The following is a 25,478-nucleotide window of genomic DNA, read 5'->3' on the forward strand; positions in this document are numbered from 1 at the left end:
AAAGAAGCTTGTTCTTAATGTATGTACATTTTTCCAGTATAATTTGCTCAGCCTTAAATTTTCAGAAATCCTTTTTTTATAGAATATTTTGAAAAATCATAACTTTCGAGAATATTTCTTTGTATTACAAATTTTGAGAAACCATACATTTAAATGTCATAGTAGAAAATACCGTTTTCCGAATTTTTATAAAATATTTGCTTTACCATATGGATAGTAAAAAAAAAATTCAATCCTTTAAAAAAATATTTGACGTTTGTCTTTTTTGTGTAACATTCGCTGATTTCAAAAAGTGCCCAATACTGAATTCTAAAATGATCTGATATAACTCCTATTCTACCACATTCTTAAAACCACTTGCAAAAATATTTCGTTTCTGATGCACTATTTTTAACTAAAAATCCATAATTCCTACATATTTATTATTTTTCAATAAATCTAAATACATAAATAAAACGTTCCTAGAATATTTTGTATTTGTTTAACCAACAAAAATTCCTCAATGAGAATTTTCTGAAAATAATATTTTATATTTATTTATATTTGCTGCATTATTCTTTTTTTCTTCCGCTGTTATCCAGTAATAAATGTTTGCCTTTCTGGATATTTGTCCCCATCTCTGGTGGTGTGAACTAATTATCTTAATGTGGTTCCTATTTTTGCCCAATGTTTGATGGTTCACCCACCACATCCTCTTTCTGCCTAAACCCCTTTTTCTTTTAAAGAGCTTTTGAATTTCATGAAGCTCCCCGCTTTTTCTCTCCGGCGTGTAACCAAGTCGCCAGATAGTTAAACTTTTTTAGTGGTTCTATGTCTTCACTATTGTATAACAGTTTTGCATTCTGGAGCTCATCTAAATTGTGGGTGATTACTAGAAACTTCGTCTTTTTTATGTTGATGTTAAAGCGCAAAATATCAATCATATTATCTGCTATAAGGACATTATCACCTGCATACTGTATATTGTTGATGCCTATGCCATTTACTTCGATGTCTGATTGTTGTCCTTGGAGAGCTTCTTGGGATGCTTTCAGAGTAAATGTTAAACAAAAGTAGGAAGACGACACAGCCCTGTCTTACACCTAATCATTTTCTGTACCTTTGTAGCTTCGCTATCAAATCTCACTGCAGCTGATTGGATGCTGTACAGTCTTTGACCTATGTCAAGCCGCCTCAGCATTTGATCAATTTATATGTTGCATTCTCATGAATTGCATTTTCATAATCTACGAAGCACATCACTACATCTTTTCTCTGATCGTAATAGTTCCGAACCAACACTTAAATTGCGACCAGCCTCTCTCGTATCAAGATCTCTTCTAAATCCAAATTGCGAGGATCCAATAGCGCTTTCAGATTTTGTAGAAATTCGGTAGTGAACGACCTTCAAAAACACCTTTAAAGTCTGACTTATCAATGATTAATATGTGATCTTCACGACTTATTGAGTTGTTCTTTTTTGGGAGAGGGATAAAAGAAGAATTAAGCCATTTGGTTGGAAATCTTCCTGTGTAAATTTGGTTGGAAGGTCTTTAAAGCCTTTGGTTTACTAAATCTGGTCCAACCTCTTATCTTTTGAGCTTTTTATTAACCGCATCATTGACTAATGGTCTTAATAGTTTTTTTAAAAATATTATTACATTAGGAAAACATTTTTTTTAGCTTACATATTATTTTAATAACCTATGTCTATGTTAGAAGAGTACTGATACATGCTGCTCTACCGGCCTGGCAAACTCCTTTGAGATTGTACCTGCCTATTTATTTTTTTTCCTGAATATTTCTGTTCATATTGATCTGATTGTATTAAAGGTTAGTATGGAAATTGTATATTTTAATGAGACCATGTAAGTAATTAATAATTTTTTTACTTATTAATTAATAAGGTAATAAATTTTTTTAAATAGAAGTAATAATTTTATCAGAAAAAACTTTTTTATTAAAAACACAAAAAACAAAGAAAACAACAAGACGAACAGAGACACTACATAAGCTAAAAAAGCTACATAAACTAAGGAAAGAAGACAATGGCATATCACACCAGCTATTCCACCTTAAAAATTTAGTCCATGAATACCTTAAAGGAGACCATGGATGGCAATCTGGACAGAGACATCATGAGCATCAACCTTGGACAGTTTAACAATGCCATCCTCCTCAAAATCTCCACCTCTCACCTCAGCTTACTCCTTACTATCTCCAGTACCTGGTGATTTTCGACTCCATCTTTGAATTCGTATCTAGGATATGCGTGGTAGTCGACCAAATGGACATTGTAGACGCAGGCCATCAAAAAAACTTGCAACAGAAATTCCTAGGCAAAGCGTTAAATTGAAGAGGGAATGACAATGCTTTGATTCCCCACTTACACTTGCTCAGGAGCAAGTGCCAAGTGCAAGTCTCCTCCCAGGGGAAGGAAAATGCAAAAATTCTTAGTCTTGGCTATATCTTGGTTTAATTTTGGTCAAACTATTGTTACTAGAAGGGAAGTAAGAAAAACGTTCTCATCATCCTTCTCTTTTTATCGTGTGACTTAGATTTATTCTTGCAAGTTTATAAATTGATTTTCGAACCCAAGACCTTAGTTAGCCGGTCCGGTATATTTATAATTAACTCTTCACCTGCCTGAAAAATAATACTATCATATTTTTTTTAAACATGCAAAAAAAACTTTTAGTTATATAATGTGTTTCGCAAATGAATATTTTGTCTACTCCATGAATATTCCAGGTATTCTTTTACAAGTATGTTCCCCATTCGCTTTTTGTTCTTTTAATTCCAATAATATATTTTTTATTCGGAATATATTTCTGGTATAATTTAGTATAACATTTTATAAATCTCATGCCAAAACTAAAGTTCGGTTACCATTAGTTCTCCAATCCTATAGCATTAGGCAAATATACTGAGTTTACCTAGAAGAGCTGAAAAGTATTTCATATATATATTTATTTATTATTTTTGTTCCATTTCCAGTTCAAACCTGGCGAAATAAAACCAACACTAACATTCGGAGAACTCTTTGTCCCAGGAACCGATGCACGTCACCTATGTAAACCTACTTCCATTGCAGTAGCAACCACCGGAGAAATTTTTATCGCAGATGGCTACTGCAATAGTAGAATTTTAAAATATAATGCGGCAGGTGGCCTATTAAAAATTATGCCAAACCCTCCCGGTAAATTTTATTTATTACCCTAGGTGTACTATTGAATGAACTAATAAATTATTTTTGTAGAATTCTTGTCCCTTCAAGTACCTCATTCTCTAGCGTTAATTGAGCCCATGGATCGCCTTTGTATCGCCGATAGGGAGAATATGAGGGTAGTTTGTCCTAGGGCCGGGTTGTATAGCGTTAAGGGTACAAAAGAACCTGCATTGACGATCTCGCAACCTGATATGGGTCGGCTTTTTGCTGTTGCGGCAAAAGGTAGGATAGTCAAAAAACAGCATTTAACGAGTGGGGAAAGTTACACTTTTTGACTCAAAAATAGAGCTTATATACTCTATATTAGGTTAGATACGACATTTTTTTAAAGATCTTCTTAAATAGTTTTTGAAAAATTTGATCGTTACATTTTTAATTTTCTACTTGGGAGATGAAAACCTATTTAAAATTATAGAGTGGGCGAATATTTGGAATTTTAAACAAATATTAAGTATAATAAAAAAAAATTAAATAAAAACGCTTTTTCACTTCAATTTCTTAAAAAAAAGGGAATTAAAAAACAAACAAACAATATTTAAATTTTTAATAAGTTTAGTGGCAACGCTTAAAACTAAAGAATTTAAAAAACAGCCTTGAATTTTGATTTGATTTTTTTCAAATGATTCAGCATTCGGGAAAACGGCGTTTCCTCCTGTCTTCCCGAATGCCGATTCCCGAAAATTTGTTTCTCGAAACCATTTTGCCGAATGGTATTTCTCCCGAACAACAATTTTTTTTGAGCATTAATATTTAATCCAGCAATAAAATTTAGTCGCGGTTGGGTTACTCAATATTTCCGTCCAACGATTTTTGTTTAAAGAAAAACGCCAATTTCTATTGACCTAAGTAATTTAAAAGTTCGGTAAAAATTCTGTTCGGGATAACAGTGATTCGAGAAAAATGTTGTTCGGGAGTACCATAATTCGGAAAAGAAAAATCGTTCGGGACAGCTGCAATTCGGGAGAGTGATCGTTCGGGAAAATTAACGTTTGGGAACTGACTATGGGAATCGATTGTGGAAGAAAATTTAGAAAAACCTCTTCTAAGAAATATCCAAAAATAATATAAAAAGAAGAGAAAGTATAGAAAGAGAAATGCCGATCTTTAGGACTGTTGCTGTTTAAAAAACCAGTAAAAAACAAGCTGCTCGCTCAATTCATGGCAACAAACTCAAAACTCGCCGCTATATGTAACTGCGAGCTGTTTTCGGCCTATAAATTATCGTGGTATTTTTGTTTTGAATTTGTTACTTCTGGATAAAAAAATAGTTTAATTTGAGGTGCTTAACCTGTTACACTTTCTCTCCATTTAACACGATAAGGACGCTAAACTTTATTAACGTATAATATAACAATCATATTAAGAAGAAAAGAATATAAAACAAAAAAGTTCGCCCCCGGGTGGGCTCGAACCACCAACCTTTCGGTTAACAGCCGAACGCGCTAGCCAATTGCGCCACGGAGGCGATGAGAGATAATTTGAAAATGAAATGATTATTCTGAGTGATAAAATTGTAAATTGCATTACATTATTTTTTGCATATACAAAAATGTTATGCGGTATAATTACGTCCTATTTAGTATTTTCTTAACACAATAATAAAATTAGGACTTCCAATTTTCGAACTTTCATTATCCTTATTTTATATTTAGGACGACGTTTCAGTTGGGAAGTATGTCCAACCAGTCATCCAACACTTCCTCCACTAAACTCCCACTGAAGGGAGTGATGGGCCTTTAAGAGGTTTGTCTTCGCAACTCCTTTCAATTAAGAAATATATTTTACGCTGAGGACAAAGTATGTACTTCTAATGGGCTTGTCGTTTTCTGCAATAGTAGCGTATTTGGTATAAAAATTATACAGAGGTAGCAAACTTTCTAAAGCACACTAATAACCTTGGACCAATCATTAATATTCACAATGGAGTTGGAAACTGAGTTAGCCCCTCGTGTACTGTACTCTTCTTAGATGTTCTTGTAAAAAACATTAATAGACATCCTAGTTTAACAAAGTTGGGAAATATAAAACATCACCAAAGACTTATAAGCGGGTATCCAAGCAAACTAATGAAGACAAGTATATACAAGAAAGCCGAAGACATGACAAGGAAAGAGAAGAGCCACAGCAAACTGCCTTCCGTGAGTATGGAAACCATATGAGGTTTTTAATATTGAAGACATAAAGCCAAGATATCTATTGGACACGAAGAATTGCGATATCAAACCTCTGTAAATGTGGAGAGTCCTAAATAGGCGAGACAAAGCGACCACTGGAAGTCAGGACAAAAGAACATCGAAAGTAGAGGTTACAGAGAAATAGTAGAACACACTCCGATGGCCACAACATACATTGGACAGAAACGAAGATTTTGTGCAAGGACCAACATTGAAAGAAAAGAAGATTCCTGGCAGCAAACTTATATCACGCAAAATTAATGAATCATTAGCCAGCCCAGTGGTAACATTCCCAACATCTGAACACCTCTATAAGATCACATACACCTCTAAGCCTATAAAATATTTGTTGTTAGTTTACACTTAATAAAGGTTGGAGATACTTACCAACTGAAACCTCGTGCTAAATTTAATAATAAAGACAATGGATGTTCGAAAATTAGATAATACTACTTTACCAATGTCTATCTTAATATACTAAAAAAAAATACCCTAAGAATCTTAAAGTATGTATTGTAAAAGTCTATTTAGGATATTTTCTGAGTAATCTGTATTTTAATGAACAGATTTTTTTCCTAAGCTTTCCACGAAAGACCCTACACTTTTTTGCAGTATATTCTTGAGATATTTAAAATATTCTAAATTCATATAACTAAGTACTAAAAACAGAAAAAAATATTAAAATTTTCACTAAATCTCTGCGTTATTAGAGATATTTTATAAAATTACTATCCGGCCTTTCCAAAACTTTGTATTCTTTAATGTGTACATAAGAAATTAAAGAAATGCAAGATATATCACCCTGGCACCTGTATAGACTATCTACTAGCTGTATAGTATCTACTAGCTGTATAGAGTGTGGCCCAAATTGGGTGTACTATACATGTATCTTGGAAACTATAAGAGATAGAAAATTGGTTAAATGGGGAAAGTTGTAGGGCATTTAGTTACTAATTTAGTGCCGTTTTAGAACGATTTTATCTTTTTCCGACTTTGAAATATGTGGAAAAAATCAAAAAGTTTTTATTTCAGCGTATTTTTAAAATCTGTAAAAACATTTTTAGGACAACTTTTTAAGAACAACGCATACCTGAATTTAGTTTTTGTTTATGACGTTTCGGTTCTAAGATTCCATCCTCAACTTCTTTTTTTCTTATGGCGGCCATTTTGTTTTTTTGCTAAATTAAAAAGATCTTTTTCTCCCTTTAAAAGGATGTATAACACTTATTACTATGAAAATATTTTATGTTTACGTCAAAAAATTAAATAGTTAATTTTTCACATTTCTTTAAGACACTTCTAGTTACCTTGCGCGGGGTGTTTCTATTTATATTATTTATGACATTCGGAACCCTGTCCTCTAGTTGTTCGAGAGTTGTAGGAGGTTCAAACTCGTAAACTTCATTTTTAGCATATCTTTAAAGATAAAAATCCAGGGGTGTATATATGGAGACCAATTTACAGCACCGCGGTTCGCAATAAGTTTATTGTTAAATGCTTGCGTTTACAAGTTTTGAACGTCCCGAGTATTATGCGCGAGACACCCGTCCGTCCTGTTGAAATCACGCATCACTCCATATTTGTTCTTCAGGTATTATAGCTCTCGTGGCAGGTAATATCTGCTCTTTCAAAAGATTTAAATGTCTTTACCTATCAGTGTTTGAATATAAATATAGGACCCAATAAGGTGATTATCTAAAAACAATTATAGCATCTTACTTAAAACTAATTTTATGGGTAGTTAACTTATCGTACATACCACACCATACATTAAATCTTAATCTTACTTGTAGCCTACGTTCTGCCACTTCATGAGGATCCTCAGTAGCCCAAAAATGACGATAATGCCTGATGAATACTCCGCAGTTGCTAATAATTTTCCTGCTGAAATTAAATATTTCTTGACATTCCCTTACAAACCAGTTTGAAAATTCTAATCGTCTTGGGTAGTCTGTATCTCTTAAACCTTGAACAATAGACTTATATGGACGATATTTATTTTTTTAAGGACTCTTTGAATGGTAGTCCTTGGTATATTCATATTAGTTGCAGCTGTTCGGGTTGATATTTTCGGGTTCGCATTAAAATGGTCTAAAATGTTTTCATCGCGAGCTTCATTGTCCCTTTGATAATTTTCTGAGGTTGGTATTTCAAAACTTCTACGAGTTCTAAGGTTGGTAATAACCCTAGCGAATAGTCTTGGACCTGGCTGTTGTCTCTTAGGATACAGTTCCAAATATCTGGCGATTGCAAGATTAGCATTCCTACTACATGTAATATAATATTCCAATATGTCAAATTTTTCTTCACTGGTATATCGCATGGCCATTTTTCGAAATTTTTAAAAATTAAAAAAAAACTCACTAAATATAAACGAAAACAACTAGATACAAAAAAACTACCTAACACTAACAAGAACAAGTACAAAAAATTAATAAGATAAGAACTACAAAACAAGATGAAAAGTTAAATCAAATAAATAATATTTTGCAGAATTGTCAGTAAATGACGCTAAATCATTAAACAATAATAATTGTTTAAATAAATAATTGGAAAAAGATAAAATCTTTCTAAAAGCGGCACTAAATAGGTAATTAAATGCCCTACAAGTTTCCCGCTTTAAACAATTTTCTATCTCTTATAGTTTCCAAGATACCCATGCTGTACACCCAATTTGGGCCACACTGTACATACTATTTATATACTACCTGTTATTTGTTTGAATCTTCTAGAAATTATGTTTTTCTCTTGCGGCTTAACTAATCATAATCAAAAGAGACAGAGGATATCGGAATAGAAATTGAACTTTTTCTACTCTTTTTCAATATTACCATTCTCATTTCTATACTACTGTGTAAATCTTCCAGAAATATATTTTCATATTAATAGGAAACGTATTACTAACAGTGGATTGAACTTCTCCTTTTTTTGTATACTACTCTGCATTTCTATAGTTCTGCATGAATCTACTGGAAATTATGCTTTTTTTGCAAGTACCAAGTTACGTAATAAAAAAATATAAATTTATTACCATTCTTCATGATACCATAAACTGAGATGTAATAGGGATATAAAAATAAAAATAAAACTTTTCTGTCTCTTTTCCTATATCACCGTTTTATTTGTATACTTCTGCCTGGATCATCTGGAAGTGGTGCAATTCCCGCGTAGATTACCCAATTACAAAAGAGAACATCAATTAGCTATCATTCTTTATAATACGTTAGACATTGATATGGGGCGTATAGAATTCGGGGAAGAAATATGCTGCCTGGCTTCCTCTCCAAATAGAGGGAACACAAGTGTTTAATTGTGCCACTGCTTATATGGCGCAAACTTGTATATGCCCATTTATTAGGTCTAAGGGTGGGAAAATGGAATAGTTGTTCAGTTTGGCAAGTGTAAATTGTAGGACATCTCTGACGTCTTTACGTATACTTAATTTAACTTTAAATAATGTTAAAATTAAGTATATAGCAGTTGCGTAAATATGCAACCTCACGATTGCTTCTTAGTAGGTAACTTCACTCACTTATTACTAACTAGGAACAATGGTGCGTATACTCTATTCACAACGGGTTAAGAACTTTAACCTATTGCATGAACTTACGAATACCGAACTCATAACTAGAAAAATTTATATTCATAAAGGTAGATTTTAATTGGGTTCAGAGTATAAGGGTATTTACGGATCTTCACTAGGTCATTAAGAATGTAAAGATATTTGGGATATTTGGTGCCCGTTTTTGCGTTATTAGGAATGATGTGCCTAACCTTGGTCACTAAAGCTGTAAGGAGACAGAGAAAGAGACAAACCCATCTTGGGTATTAGAGAAAATAGAGAAAACTCCATGAGCAATTTCTTACTGCGACCGCAACTTTTCGGCGACAGTGCCTCTGCTTGTCTATACTGCAACAAGTAATTGGTCATCAAGAGTCTAGAGGGAGATCCATATTCGGATTTAAGGAGTAATGAGGAATATGGATAATTCGTGAGCACCATTCTTACTTTGACTGCAAATCGCGAACAGACTCACACTCTACATCTCGGCGACAGTGACCCAACTTGTCTATCTAAGCAACTAAAATCGACTTTGTAGTAACTAACATTTTTAACAATTAAAGCCAGCTTTTTAAGTTAGTGGGTGCAAAAGTGCTCATTTGCCGCATATTTTATCAAAAAGCTGCCTGACAGTTTCACGGGAATTTATGTGTTACACTTATAATATTAGCGTTTAAGAGTTACCACTTAAAATTGATTGCTGTGTGACCTCTGCAAACCTTCTGGGGATCTATGATGTCATTAAAATTGTGAAGATAAACCAAATAAGATAAAATAAATCTTGATGACAGAAAAGGGTGTTGTTGAGTTATTTCCCAACAGATAGGGTTTGAATATATAGTTAAACATTAAATTATATTGTATGTCAGTTTAATAAAATTGTTTTATATATTTAATACATATTTCTTAAATTCACACTCGAAATATAATTTAAGTAAATAAAAAAGTCAATATATGTAATCTGTAATTATGTTTAGGAAAGCTAATCTACGCTGTTAATGGCCCGACAAGAATGTTACCGGTGCAAGGAATGACCATTGACCCCGAAACTGAATCTGTGATAGATCATTGGGCGCCCGAAGAGGTAAGTGCTAAAGACATGATTGAAAATTCATATTTTGGTGAAGGTTCTGGTACATTTATGAAGACTCTGCGCACGAATATTTAAGCTTTATGCTGGTCGTTTTCAATACGTATAATATAAAGTGTAAATCATAGATTTGTCATAACCATGTTGTTCTATATTTCTAGTCTTTGACTATATAAAGTGCTTTAGAATAAGATGCTGGTGCGAATTCTTCATTTTTTTGAGGTTTTTAATTTTGGAAAATAGCAACTTTTTATTATAGACCGAGTAGGGGAACGAATTTCTTAATACTTCTTAATTCACGATAAAAAAAGTCTTTCTAGTAATTTGAAATTACGCATTCCCAATTGCATTTTAAATTACGCAAATTCAACATAATTTTCATTTTTTTTTTCAAATTGTAAAGTAAATATTATTTAAGATTTAAAGAATATTAAAGATTTGAGATTTTCAGACTTCGTTTTGAAATGAAAAGCTGATTTTTATTAATTATTTTTTTCAGTTAAGGGAATTAGACGTCAAAATTCAAAAAAAAAATGCACATGAAATTTTTTTTTAATTTCTGACTTTGCAGTTTTGCATTCAGCCACTAATGATTTAAGACATTAATACATATTGTTGTCTTTTCCTCACACATTTTTAAAAATTCAATAAAAATGTAAGAAGCTCTTGAATTTTCCTTTTTAATCTTAATAAGAGTACAGGCATTGTTTGCAAAAAGGTTTAAATTGGTCAATTCCTTGTTTAAAAAATTTTATGCTTATATTTGTAATTAAAGATACAAAAATTAAGGTCATGAAAACTACAATCACATAAGCAATACGGATTATCTGCTAAATTCACCAAATTGTCGATGGCCAATTATTAATCTCAGAACTGCTACAAAACTCGCTATATTTAATAATTTCATTTAAATAATTGTTTTTTTTTTTGTCAAAAATCTATTATCTCGATTGTAATTATTTGAATTCGGAATAGTGTCTAGCTGATATTCGTTTTTCCTTTTTTTTTAATGTTATACTATTCTTAAATTAGTACATCGTATAGCTGTAATATATAAATCGTGGTATCATCTTGAATACATACTCTTGCATAGGGCTCGTCAGCCTTATGCAAGAGTATGATGTATCAGCCTTTTATCATGACAAAGAACACAGTCATATTATTTTAATTGAATAAAAGATTCATGTAGATATTTAGTATGTTGTTATTAGCTTTAAGTACATACGTAGAATTCTGACTGTATGTATGATGCAAATTTACAAAAGTTTTTGCCTCCAAACATATAATATAATAGCTTGGACTTTAGCAATACTGATTACTGATTGAGGTTAAATTTTCTATAGCTAGCCGAAATAAGTTTTAACAGTAACTATCCTGTCTCTACTAACAATGCAGAAACTATCCAACCTCAGTACTTTATACCGAAGAATGTAAATTCTTTTAAGTTTAAAATAATTGAACCATATATGAGTTAAGTACTGCTTATGTGTCAAAACCCCAATGTCTTCTAGTAACAGCCTTTAAAATATTTTTTCACCCCGTACTACAATATTATTAATTATGTTTATTCCAAGTAAGTTTTCAGATTATTTCAGGGAATAAAGGTTTCATCCAGCAAAATGGTATTTTGCTTAGCAAGAGAGTGTCTACCACAGAAAGCACAGATATCTTAAAGCAGTTGTGACAATAACGCATCATCAATAAGTTTTTCTTACCTAAATAGTCATAGAAATCATCAGCACATTGTAAAAAAATTTAATTTATGAATAGTGTGATTAAAATTGGCAGTACTTTTAATTGACTAGATATTCGAAAAAAATAAGCTTAGAACCGACCCTTGAGTCAATCCGTTCATTGGCAAATTTCATTCCAGCCGTTTGACGTAATTTTTGTAACCTAGTACCGTACAGGGATTTTTTTTGCTTTTTCCAGGTCCTTAGAGTAGTTTTTATATCTTTCAGGCATTTGACGTAACTTTATACTGCCACTCTTCAAAGTATCTTATTTGATCAATATCTTATCAATGTGTTAATTTCTTTTAGTAATTTTTTACATTCAATATTATTATTATAAAAATAACTGTCAGAAGCCAAAGAATAAGGGTACAATTAAAATGTATCTGAAATAAAAAATTGTTCTGAAATCAGCTCATGAAAAATCTTATTAAAGAAAGCATCAGAAAGTGACAGATCTAGTATTTTGTCCTCTAAGTATTAGTATTTTAGAAGTTTTTTTTGTTCTCTCAGTATTTATTTAATCCTGTATTTAGTTAGAGATCCAAATCTGTCTTTTTTTGTCTTGTATCCACAAAATTTAGTTTTCCAATAAAACATAATTTTGGAGCTTTTCCAGGACGGCAATTACTATTGCCGTCGCATAAAGAAGGTGATAATGATTATATCGAATTATCGTTCAATTGCATTCTTCCTGACGTTATCCAAGATCATTGAAATATTGGCTCTTTCTTATCTTTTTAAATATAAAATACTTACTCCTCATCAATTTGAATTATTGAGTAAAAAATGCACCAACCTTTTAGTAGCGTATACTTCAGTTTAAGAAAGGATTACTTGACAGCAACAATTTTCTACGATTTCTCGAAAGCTTTCTACTGTGTAATCATAATATCTTAATTAATAAGCAGCACTATACGAGTTCAGAGGAGCACCTCTAGAAAGTTTCAAGTAATTTCTTAATAACAGAAGTCAGTTTATAAAGGTTGATATGATGACGTCTTGTTGCAAGCTGGTAGAATGTGACCTTTAGATTCAGTTATAGTTTCTACTCTTTATAAATGGCATCGGTAGTTTGGACAGTGGTAAAAACTGTTTTTTTACAGACTATCCGATTTTTAGTTAAAGCAACCCAAATATTAAGGCACTACATTAAATCGTGCTGTGCTTTTAAAGCCAAAATCTTTTTCTTTACAGTTGAATCTGTAAAGTTTCATGCCCTACAATTTCAGAAAAGCTTGGAATTTACCCACTTAGGAATTTTTGACAATAAAGTAAAATTAAATTTTATTTAAGAAACTCTTTCACTTTTCCACTTGTCAGCCCAAGAGCTGTGAGTCTTTAACCAGTAGCCTCTTGCCATACGTTACGGATAAGTGAGTTTAAAAAAAATTACACGAAGTTGCTTTTTATAATATGGACGAGTATTAACAAAAAAAAAATTGAACACTGTTGCATGCTTGTTTCCGTTATTTTACTTTATGATTTTACTGAATAGCATTATTACAGTCCATTCCGCGGACCGCAATAGTAGAAGTAAATAAAGTAAGAAACTCCTTTAGGGTTACGACTATTGTGATTGGTACATTAGCTTTTTACATTCTCCGCCTAATACAGAGTTAAATTAGGAAAAATTCTCGATTTTCTCTTATGAATATCAAGCTTTATCTTTAAGCAAGTTTTAACAGACTCTCTGTGCATCTTTTGTTTAGTGTATTAGAAATAACATATATATATAAATTATTATACATAAATCTGGAAAATATAGTAATATTAAGCAAAGAGCTGATTTAACACAAAAGACTAAAGATTGTTCTGATTTACGACCAATCAGCCTACTGTCTATATTTTCCAAGATTTTTGAGGAGATTATATACAAGCAGGTGATTGAGTACATTGATAAAAATAATTTGCTCTCAAAATCGCAGTCAGGATTTCGTCGTAGTTTTAGTACTGCCTGATATTATTGATGCTTACGTTAAGGGCGAGACAACAGCTTTAGTTTTGTTAGATTTCAGCAAGGCCTTCGACACTTTTCACCATAATTTGCTTTTGGCGAAGCTCTTTTCTTATGGTTCCTTACCGAAAGCTGTACGTTTTTTCAGTAATTACCTAGAGAAAAGATCACAGATAACAAGGGTGGTTAACTCATTCTCTGCGTCAGCCGATTTAACAAGAGGTGTTCCCCAGGGATCCATTCTAGGCCCATTACTTTTTATACTTTATATAAACGACCTAAAAAGTAAAATTCGAAACTATCGTATGGCTCAATACTGTGACGATACACAAATTTATATACAGTTTACCAAGGATAATGTTTTTGAATCCATGGAATCATTGGGTTGGTGCTTGGATGCAGTACATAATTATTCAAAACAAAATGGTTTAAAATTAAACGCTAAAAAATCGGCTGTCATCTATATTGGCCCCTCGGCATCATGGTGTCGTATGAACTGTGATCTCATGATAGATGGCGAAAACATTTCGAATTTGAAAGAACATAAAAACTTAGGTATTGTTTTCGACACAAATTTAAGATTTGAAACGCAGGTATTTAAAGTAGTTCAAAGAGCATATATGTCTCTAAGAAACTTGTACAAAAGTAAGGCTCTTTCTTTTAAGTGTTACTCTAAAGAAGCAACTTTGTAAAGCTCTTGTCTTATCGCATTGAAAATTATTCTAATTTTGTTTATGGACCATGTCTTGATGTTTCCAATAGGTACAAACTGCAAAAAATACAAAATTCTTGCATTCGCTTTGTTTATGGGTTAAGAAGACGGAATCACGTAACTTTCACGCTGAAAGAATTAAACTGGCTGTAATATGACTGTGTTCAACTTAGGAACAATTTTAATTTGAATTTTATATTATCAATTTATTTGTTTTTGATAGTTTTTTCCTTTTGTTTTGTTAATATTGCCATTATTGTAGAATATCATTTATTTGTTTAAGTATTTGTATTGTTAAGCCAAGTCGGTCATGCGCTAAGTGAGTTTTTTTTTCTTTTTTTTAAGTCTAATTAGAATAAAAAATTTATCTAATAAATTAAAAAATAAAAATAATAATAAAATTACCACAATAAAATAAATAATTCAGTGCAAATTACTCATTAAATAAACAACGCCATACGGCAGCTGCCAAGCCGATTCAACGATTCCAATTAGCATTGGGAAAGATATGGGTACTTTGCCGCATCGGCCTTTTGATGTCGCCCAACATATCGCTTGGGCAAGTGGTTGCTGCAATTCTCTGTATGAGCTGCAATCTGTCCGATTGTCTCATATTTTAACACTGATTGGTTGTCAGATTAAAAAGAAAAAAAAACCAGACTCGGAATAATAAATAAGACTTGTCTTCGGTCCGCTGCTGAGACGAGTTCATTTTGTCGTCGTCGCCGTCGATTGGCAAAAACGAATAAAATTTATACGATATAGTCGGTAGAGTAAAACGATTTCTTTTTTGAGAATTTTTAATGTTGTGAGAAAGCGTTTATGTTTTTTTATATTGCGGGTCAACGGATGCGTCAGATAAACGGGGTTTTGAAAATATCATTTCAAAAGGAGGTAATTTTTGCCTTTAAAATGACTAGATTTAATAATTATTAAATTTATTATTCCCCCAATCAATTATATACAGGGTGTTTCCTAACTACGGTACAAAACTATACAGGGTGAATCGTTAGGTCGTTTTATGAAAAAAAGTTCCTATGAACGTATGTCGGGAGTTGCTTTGTTTCTGAGATACAGGGCGATAAAGGTTCAAAAAAATAACGGTATTTTAAAAATACTATAACTATCCTTAAACCAATTTGGTTGAAATTTGGTGCAGTTATTTGAAGTTATAAGACGCTTATTTAGCTGTAACTAGATTAAAATTATTAGGTCCAGTGGCGTGTCAGTGGGCACCACATGCTTATTGTTGAGAAAAAAACAAGGCCAATAATTAATTGTTTTGTAGCTTTTTATTTATTTTTCTATTTAAGCAACTTAAAATACAACTTTTTCGTATCCTATCTTATTATCTTCATATCTGGCTTTGTTTTCGAGAAAAAAAATTTAAAGTATCTTTAACTCATTTCACTCAACATGAAATAAAAACCAATTAATTCAATACTAACAATAACAATTTCGACCTTAAAGTACATGAGCAAAATGTCCACCCTCCAATGCACGACTTTTTGGTCTCTTGGGTCTTGTTTACTATGATAATAAACATTCAACTTCTACGATTTTTATTAACAGATTTTTAAAATACAACAAAATAACAAATACATTGCTTCTTATAACAAACAATTGGCAAGTCCATTCAAGTACCTCCTTCGAACCTACCTGCTTTGGAGACCAGCTGACAGTGATAGAATTGTTATAAGTAAAATTCAGCTGTCAATTAGCAGTGATTCATTACTCCATCATGAATAATTTTACTAACCATGAAATGACCGACATGCACTTTATTTATGGATTAGCAAATGGAAATGCGGAAGAAGCACGAAGAATTTACCAGGACAGATATCCTAACAAAGTAATTCCATGTGCAAAAACATTTAGAAAACTACATGCAAGATTATGTGAAACTGGGAGTTTTAATAAAAATATGGGTGGTGGAAGACCAGAAACTATAACTACGCCTGAACTGGAAGAAGCTATACTTGATGCGATAGAAAAAGATCCTTCCAATAGTATCAGGAAGATTGCACTGCAACTTGAAGTCAGTTCAAAAACCGTTTGGAAAGTTCTAAAAAGAAACCTCCCGCATCCATATCACATACAGCGTGTACAAGCTCTACTGCCTCGGGATTTTCATCCAAGATTAATGTTTTGCAGGTGGTTGATTCATACGATGACACACAATAATAATTTCCTAACAAATATTTTATTTACAGACGAGGCAAATTTTTCAAGAGATGCTATTATGAACTTCCACAATGATCATTTTTGGGCCGACGAAAATCCCCTCGTTATTAGAGAAACTCATTTTCAGCAACAATTTTTGCTAAATGTTTGGATAGGAATTATTGGTGACTACCTAATTGGCCCATTTTTTTACCGTCAAGATACACAGGTGAATCCTACACGGATTTCTTGCAACACCATTTACCCACTATTAGAAGAAGTACCCCTACAAGTAAGAGTCAACATGTGGTTTATGCACGGCGGGGCTCCAGCTCATTTCAGTGTTCTTGCTCGTCAGCATCTCGACGTCATCTACCCTAATTGCTGGATTGGACGTGCAGGACCTCAAAATTGGCCGGCTCGCAGTCCTGATATGAATCCCCTGGTTTACTATTTATGGGGCCATCTGAAGGCTCATGTTTATAAATCTCCTGTTCTAGATGTGAATGACTTGAGGAATCGGATAATTGTCAATTGCAATATCATAAGGGATACTCCAGGTATTTTTGAGCGTGTCAGACACTCAATAACAAATCGTTTGCAGTCGTGTATTTCATCAGAAGGTGGGCATTTTGCTCATTTACTTTAAGGTCGAAATTGTTTATCGAATTAATTGGTTTTTATTTCAAGTTGTCGTCCATGGATAATTTTTAGAATGAGTTAAAGATACTTAAATTTTTTTTTTCCAAAACAAAGCCAGATATGAAGATAATAAGATAAGATACGAAAAAGTTGTATTTTTAGTTGCTTAAATACAAAAATAAATAAAAAGCTGCAAAACAATTATTGGCCTTGTTTTTTTCTCAACAATAAGCATGTGGTGCCCGCTGACACGCCACTGGACCTAATAATTTCAAATAACTGCACCAAATTTCAACCAAATCGGTTTAAGGCTAGTTATAGTATTTTTAAAATACCGTTATTTTTTTGAACCTTCATCGCCCTGTATCTCAGAAACGTTCATAGGAACTTTTTTTCATAAAACGACCTAATGATTCACCCTGTATAGTTTCGTATCGTAGTTAGGAAACACCCTGTATAATAAGAAAATTTCAAATATAAAATCCAGAAAAATAGACTATATTAGACTTTATTTATGTTACACTCGTCTTCCAAATAATACTTACATACTAAAATAGAAAACATAACCTATATTCATTATATTTTAAAAACTTGGAAAAATAAGCGCAAAAAAGGCTTGAGCTTAGGCACAGAATGACTCTTTAACGTTTACATTATGAAAGAATTAATCTGTTCTTCTTTTGCCTTATATCTGCAAATTTAGGCCCATTTTCTATAATAAATTTATCCGTAAATCATTTAAAATTTAAAAATCTAATTTAACAAAAGACTAGATACATCTCTCGTTTAGCTATTACAGCCAAGAATCTTGGCTCAAAAAGCTTTAGTTTTTTATATCTCAAGTCTAAGTTGCGAGCTTATTACATGATTTTTACCGATAAATTATGTAATATATTTCGGATTGAGCGTAACTATAGGATTCGGCACCTGTCTTTGCTGAGTGCTTAAATAAAATATTAGAGCGGTACCGAAATGCAAAATGGAATGTTGAGATTTTTGATGTAGGTCTTAGGCTGCATATAAGCAGTGTATAAATATTTTTTATTTGTTTGTTTTTTACAAGGTTAGGAAAAGTTTAAAATTTACATATCATACACATATCATTACATATCATTTACATTACATTTATACAATAATAAATTGAACTATACAGGGTCCAAATTTTAAAATTCCGGATATTTTCGGACTTATCCGACAAAAATCGAAAATTGTCAAAATCGCTTTTACCTTCTACCGACTTTATTTAATGAGACATCGGAAAACTAAGAACAATTTTGCATTGCCACTTTTTATTACATGACGCAAAAAAAAATAATTCGACGTTTCGTTTCGATCATCATCAACTTTATTTTTTCTTACGGGCGCCATATTGGATTTTCTCATTTTTATAAAGTATTTTTAATTGTCTTTAAAATGAGTTATAGCACTTCATTGAATTGGTTTAAAAAAAAAGTTAATGATGATCGAAAAAAACTGAAACGTCGGATTATTTTTTTTGCGCCATGAGCATAAAAAGTGGTAATGAAAAACTGTTTTTAGTTTTCCAATATCTCTTTAAACAAAGTCGGTAGAAGGTAAAAATGATTTTGACAATTTTTTTTTTAGATATCTTCGAAATTTTAAAATTTTTTAAATGTCATGTTATTAAGCTCCAAATTGCGCAACTTTGCCTCTATTTAACAGACCCCATATTTCTTACGGTTTCTGAGATACCAATGGTCACCATCGAATTTGGGACACCCTGTATATGATCTTTTTTTGCAAAATTCAGTAGTCTGGTAAAGAATTTGCATTTTAGAGGTGACCTAGAGTGACCTTTATTTAATTTGCAGACCTTACTCACTATTTAAACAGACGATCCTATTTCATGTGCTATTTTACGAAGTAATGTAATTGGCAATGATGGTCCTTAAATTTCTGTTTGGCGCTTTACGTAAAAAACATAATTTTTTTCGTTTTTTTTTCTTACAGAATTATTTTTCCTAAAGTTAGGTCCAAATTCTAAAATGTTTTTATAATATAAGTTCATTCCCAGATTTTAGATATTGCTGCAGTTTATCTTGCGTTATAAATACCAATTGGCAATAAGTTTGTTGATGAATGATGACAAATGAATAATTTGCTGGAGTAATTTTCGATTCTCAAATAGAATCTAAAAATTGTTTTTTTTTTGTTAAATACCCAGGGACATTGGAAAGAAGTATTTAAAACTTAGAGCATTGAAAAGCTAGAATTAGCATTTCCGTGGAACTAGGTAGGTAGTTTGTTTGCTTGTAGCATATCTGATGCAATGATGCTAAATGCTTATGTAGAAAAGACAATAAAAACCACTTTTGACAGGCGCAAAACAATACTATTCATCTTTAATAAAATATATAGCATTTTTTTATAAAGAAATTAACATTCAAAGTTAAATGAGTGTAGATAGAGAATACCCGTGCCAAAATTTGGCAATATTTCTGAACAAAATATCAAAACTTCTTTTTTTTCTGAAATTTAATTTAATTTTATTTGTTTTAGGGATTTGAAAATCCACATGATATTGCCGTATGCGCCAACGGATCGGCGCTCTACGTAGCCGAAATCGGACCAAACAGAATTTGGAAGTTTGAGTTGGTTCCACCAAAAAAATGAATAATTTAGGTTTTAGAACTTAATCGTTAGTGCTTGTAATTTTTTTAGTTTTTTTGACACAGATATTAAGCCAACAAGTTTGGTAGACTTACTTGAGGGCAATATATTAATATAATTGCTAGCAAGAAAAATCATTTGTACACGTTAGATTTAAGAGGTATTAAAATTTTGTAAATTAGACAAATTTTAAATACATGCTGTATAAAAATAACATTTACAAGCAAGTTAACCCAAACGTTCCTTATTCTGTAAAAAAAAATTAGCAAACGTATTTTTCTTTGAAATTATTAGAAAAAAAAGACGTATTGTAGACAATAATAATAAGAAATAATAGATTTTCTCTGTTAATAAAATCTTATTTTAGAACCTTTTATGTTTTTGTTTTTAATACTTAGATTTTCCTATATTGTTTTAAGTTTTTCGTAATTAAATCAAATAAATTTATTTGTCCTTCCGAGTATATCTGATAACTGATTCCCTACACCGTGACTCCTGCCAACCAATAAGAGTGTTGAATAGTGGGCTGGAAATAGTAAAGTTATTAGAATTAATTTATTTTAACTTATCAATATTATTATCCAGACCACAAGACCAAAATCAACCAACGAAGTACTGATGGTGTTACCATGCACCTTAGGTGCATCTTTAAGTAAAAAATACTTGTTTATGTAATTTAAACATATGTATTGAATAAATTAATCTGGAACGTCGCTTATTTTGCATATCAACTTCAATCGTGCAAACTTCATGCTTTCATTGTTTCATTGCAGACAGTGATTTCCGTAATCAAATTTGTTTGCACATAAGTCATCTGGTGCAAATTGCTTAATTGTTTAATTTACTTAAATTTGAAATTTGACTCTTGACTGCTGATTTAATTATTGTTCTTTCTTTCATTTATAAACAACGATTTGCTTGGGAAAATAAACTTGCACAAACCAATTGCAAAGCGCAATTTTTCTGATAGCTTAAAAGAACCTTTAAAGGTAAGTATTTCAAGTTATTAAATACAAATGTGATTTTAAATGTTGGCCGCACACAACGATGCAGATCCGACTATAAATAATCAATTTTCAGGAGAAAAGCGCCATGGCAGGTGCGTTTTAAAGCATTATTAATGTTTTCCTGTTATATTTTAGTCGCAGCAAGTATGTGACTTATCTGCCGTTGTAACGCAAAAATAACGTTTATAAAATATGAAAGATATAAATTTGTCGATTTAAAGTTATTGAATAATTTTAAAATTAATAAAAAGTGACTTATTGAGTTGGTTAAGGAAGAAAATATACATAAAACAGTTTTATTATATATTATCGGTCATTTATTTTAACATCTTGTAGAACTCATCAAAAGATATAAAAGTTGAATAATAGTCGCATTTTTAACAATTTTTTTTTAAATCTTTATTAAGTTAAATAAATAACTTTTTTTACAAAAAATGGTTTAAAATTGTTGCCATTTATTTAATTAGGACACAATCTTGCTCGGCGGATTCGCGACTCTTTACAAGCTTCGAAAATAAAATCCTTGAAAATAAAATGCGCTCTTAAAGTTTTTTCCGGAGCATTTACTGCTCCATCATGATATATCAACTCTTTCAAATAACCCCACAGAAAAAATCGCAAGGCTTTAAATTTGGCAAGAGAGGTGGCCTTCGATTATTATCTTCTCGTCTAAAAAAAGTTATGGCGCCTCATCATGTAGAAACGACAAATTCTGTCTCACGTTTAGAGGAACATGAGATGGAAAAAAGTAGGGTCCAATAAGCAAGCGATTTAATACGCCAGCAAAATCTATGTTGTGGAAATTTTCCATTTCACCTCGTGTAAATATGGCCTCGTCTGTATACAAAATTAATTTTGTATAATCTTTGTTTCTGCCATGTTCCTAAAGCCACTGGGAAAATACAACTCTTCTAGGATGATCTTTCAGTTGTGACGTTCATACCCGTTGATAATAATAAGGATAATGCTGCCTGCTCTTGACATATTTTTTTTCTACACTTTACTATGAGAAACTTCAATTTTAACTGCTATGGTTCTAGTACTCAATGGCTCGTCTTCGACTATTTCTAAAATGTCTTTTTCAATTAGTAACATTTTAGGTTGAGCAGCTCTTCCAGCGTGGCCTTTTCGTTGTTCTTTTAAATACCCTGTGTCACGAAGTCTAATAACTAAATTTAGAAGTATAGTTGGGCCGAATGTTGTCTTAAAAGACATCTTTCCGCATATAACCTGAATGCCGTAGCTATATTTTGTTGGCACTCTCCATAGGTAAGTATTATGTCCACTAGTTCATTGTTTTCGTAGACATGGGATATTTTTTTACACAATATAATTATACAAATGGAATACGCACTATAAAAAGACTGCTTCAGCTGGTCGAACCAAAGATTCGTACTGGAAATCATACAATTATAAACATTTTGATAACGTAAGACCAGTAAACAAAAAACTGTAAGAATTTACACGGCATTCGCCAAAAAAAATAGTTTATTAACGTTCTCATTTTTTCAAATTTGTTTTACTATCTGTTTTATTATGCAACGCAATGTTTATATTTATGTAGGTTATTTTTGTTATATCAATAAAACTGACTCAAAATGACTCAACTTACTTTGAAAATACTCTGTATATAATGAAGTTTTTTTAGTTTTATTGATGTTACCCAATTTCCAACTCAGGTTTATTTAATAGCATAATAACATTTAAAATATTCTAATGTAATTTTCCTTAAAATATTTATATATAAATCCAGAAAAATAAATATCGAATATTTTTCCTATTTTCGCTTCAGAATTCCTTAATATTTATAAAATACAATATACAACATACATAAGATCTAAGGTAGTATTCATAAAAGTAGTAACATTGTCCTCCAAAATATATTTATATAACTTATTAGATTGTTTTACACATTTTAAGCCATCTATCAATCTGTGAAGGTACAAAAATGATAACTTATAATTCCAAAGAAAATTTAGAGTCGTAATATCTTTTGCAATTCTCTAATTTAAGTAACTTTAGACATAATACATTGGTGCCCGAGTCGCTCAACTCATCTACCTAAGATTATCTACCATAGATTGGTCGATAGATTGGTACCATAGATGTTACTTATCTATAGACAATATTACGAAACTTATGGAGTTTATACAAACACCACTGTTAACCAGTAAGAAATCATTCAATATTTTATTAGGTCTATTTTATATAAAACAAAATAAAAGAGATGATACCTATTATTCATAACAAAAAGATTAAATTCAATAGTACCTAACATAACTAAAATAGTCCTAGAGGAAAATATTGATGACATGTTTTTTGAAGATATAATGGATACTCCTAACATAGAAGTGATCACAAATGAAAATAACAGTAAAGAAAAAATTACACACTTACATTTTTTCAACAAGATATGGTTCGAAATTTGCCTTCATCATCTTCACATCCAGATAATCTACTTAAGAGAAAAGGAGTTGCAGTAGAACAATTAAGTCAACATTTTTTAAATCTCGTACACATGGTTAAAAGAGACTCGACTCCTGAAGCAACAAATATGGTCGTGAAACTGAACAAAACATTAGAAAAAATAAAAACCTCATAGAAGCTGCTAAATCTCGTTAGTAGTATAAAGAATATTTGTCGTGGAAAAATAATTAAAGTACAGCCTATGTCCACAAGTAGAAGATTGCAAAGGCCTGGAATGACATCTGGATCAAAAAGAATTCAGACAGGAAGACCAGCAAAAAATAAATAAATCATCCGAAGACGTAAGGTCCAAGGTCACTGAATTAAGCTGTTGACTGCAATCGCCAAAACGCCAAATCTCATTAAAAAGTTGATTTTAGGCTAATTACCTATAATAAAATACTAATTTAGATACTAATATAACTAATTAGATAATAAAGTTAAGATACTAACATAAAGTTTGGGAGACTGAGATATTTTATTTTTATTTTACGTCAAGTACCTGTGTTTATTTTTAATTAATATTTGTTTACTACCTATTTTTTATACCTAACTTCTAATTCTAAACAGTTTGCTAACTTTTCTGAAAGTGCAAAAAAATTTAAAGCAAACTTCAGAACAATACTTAACGTAGTCAAGCTTAACCACTGAAGGAGTTTTTAATTTAGTTTTTAATTTATATGAATTGCAGAATAATATAAATCAACTTTTGCACTATTAGTATTTTGTGGTTCAATGTGTGTGGCTATGTTGAATATTTTTACCAACATAAGAGCATTACCCCAACGTATTATCCATACAAGCACATTAATGATAAAAAATATAAATCTGTATATTCTGATCATGAATTAATGATAAAAAATATAAATCTGTACATTCTGAAACGAAACCTATATTTTAAAATTAAACCAAATTTAGGAATGGACTAAAAAAATTACGTTTTACGCGTACGTATTTACGTACCTTTAAAAGCCCACAAGCCACTATTAAAATTTTTAGAGTACAACACACCTTCACAATATTAGGTATTTGTTTTCAAATTTTCCAGTCGCATCATATTCATTAAATATTTAAACATCCTTTATCTTGTATACCGAAATATCCAGAAAAAATAAATAATAATTATTTACTAATTATTTTGTATATATTAATTGTAATTATTTAAATTAATAAATAATTACACAAAATGTTTATTTTATAATAATAATAATTACATAAATGTGTTACTATTAATTTTACAGCACCAAACAAATCACATAAAAACATTTTTCTTTCTAATGCTCTGTAGCGTAGTATAGTATGTAGTGATAAATAAGCGCATTTCTCAACTACATATTATACTACGGTGCAGAACTGCGGAGTTCTAGGGTGCTCTGTGCTGTAGTATAGTATGTAAATACGCCACCGGGTAAAAATATCACCTACGTCACTGTTCCAACCGTTTCCAACAGCGAGTTAATGAGCATATATAAGTATGTATACAACATTCCACGAAAACCATCAAAACTCTTTCTGGGTAATGTCTTGCTTTCCTTTCTTTATGAGCCACTTATATAACCAACAACGTTATGTGTCACTCTTTTGATAAAGCCAAACTTATACGACTCTTGGGTCACTTTTAGAACGAATAAAGACGCCTTTTTTACTTTGTTCTAGACGACATGGGGTCTTAATGGGTTTTTTTCTTAATTGGCTTTTACATATAGTCTGGTTTATTTCACGAAGGCAGGTAAATAATGTTTATATACCAAATTATTGTAATAAAACAATCCACATAATTTTGGTATAAAATTGTCAAAGCATTCCGTGTCCATCAGAACAGTTCTACATCATCAACTTATTTTATGCAAATATTTAATCTTCTTGGTAGCAGCCGATGATATTTTTTAAAAAACAAGATTGACAGGCCATTTTACGTATTTATAGTCACGGCATGTCGTCGGCGAAAGGATAATAAATTAAGCCTTGTGGATTAAATCGTATATCGAGAATACTTTTTTTTTATGACAGGATATATCTTCGCTAGTGTTGGATATATGAAAGTGAACAAATTAATTATTATTCTAAGAGACATAGATAAGATCCACTATATTTAGTATTAAAATAATATAGTTTTTTTTATCTTGTTTCGTT

The 25,478-nt window shown here is 31.4% G+C and overlaps 1 protein-coding gene and 1 non-coding gene across 3 annotated transcripts in view; one reads left to right on the forward strand and one right to left on the reverse strand.

Moving 5' to 3' along the window:
• LOC126742646 (peptidyl-alpha-hydroxyglycine alpha-amidating lyase 2-like) overlaps positions 1-20,241 on the forward strand; it is a 32,134-nt gene extending 11,893 nt beyond the window's left edge. For both annotated transcript variants that reach the window (XM_050449378.1, XM_050449379.1), the window contains exons 4-7: positions 2,977-3,178; positions 3,239-3,430; positions 9,922-10,028; positions 19,762-20,241. In XM_050449378.1, the coding sequence (XP_050305335.1) occupies positions 2,977-3,178; positions 3,239-3,430; positions 9,922-10,028; positions 19,762-19,875 (615 nt within the window). In that variant the 3' untranslated portion in view covers positions 19,876-20,241. The remainder of the gene's footprint in view (positions 1-2,976; positions 3,179-3,238; positions 3,431-9,921; positions 10,029-19,761) is intronic.
• Positions 4,600-4,673, reverse strand: Trnan-guu (transfer RNA asparagine (anticodon GUU)). The gene has a single exon. It is a non-coding gene; the product is annotated as a tRNA-Asn (tRNA).
• Positions 20,242-25,478: the final 5,237 nt, after the last annotated feature.

This window comes from Anthonomus grandis, chromosome 12, assembly GCF_022605725.1.
Source record: "Anthonomus grandis grandis chromosome 12, icAntGran1.3, whole genome shotgun sequence".
Classification (NCBI taxonomy): Eukaryota; Metazoa; Arthropoda; class Insecta; order Coleoptera; family Curculionidae; genus Anthonomus; species Anthonomus grandis.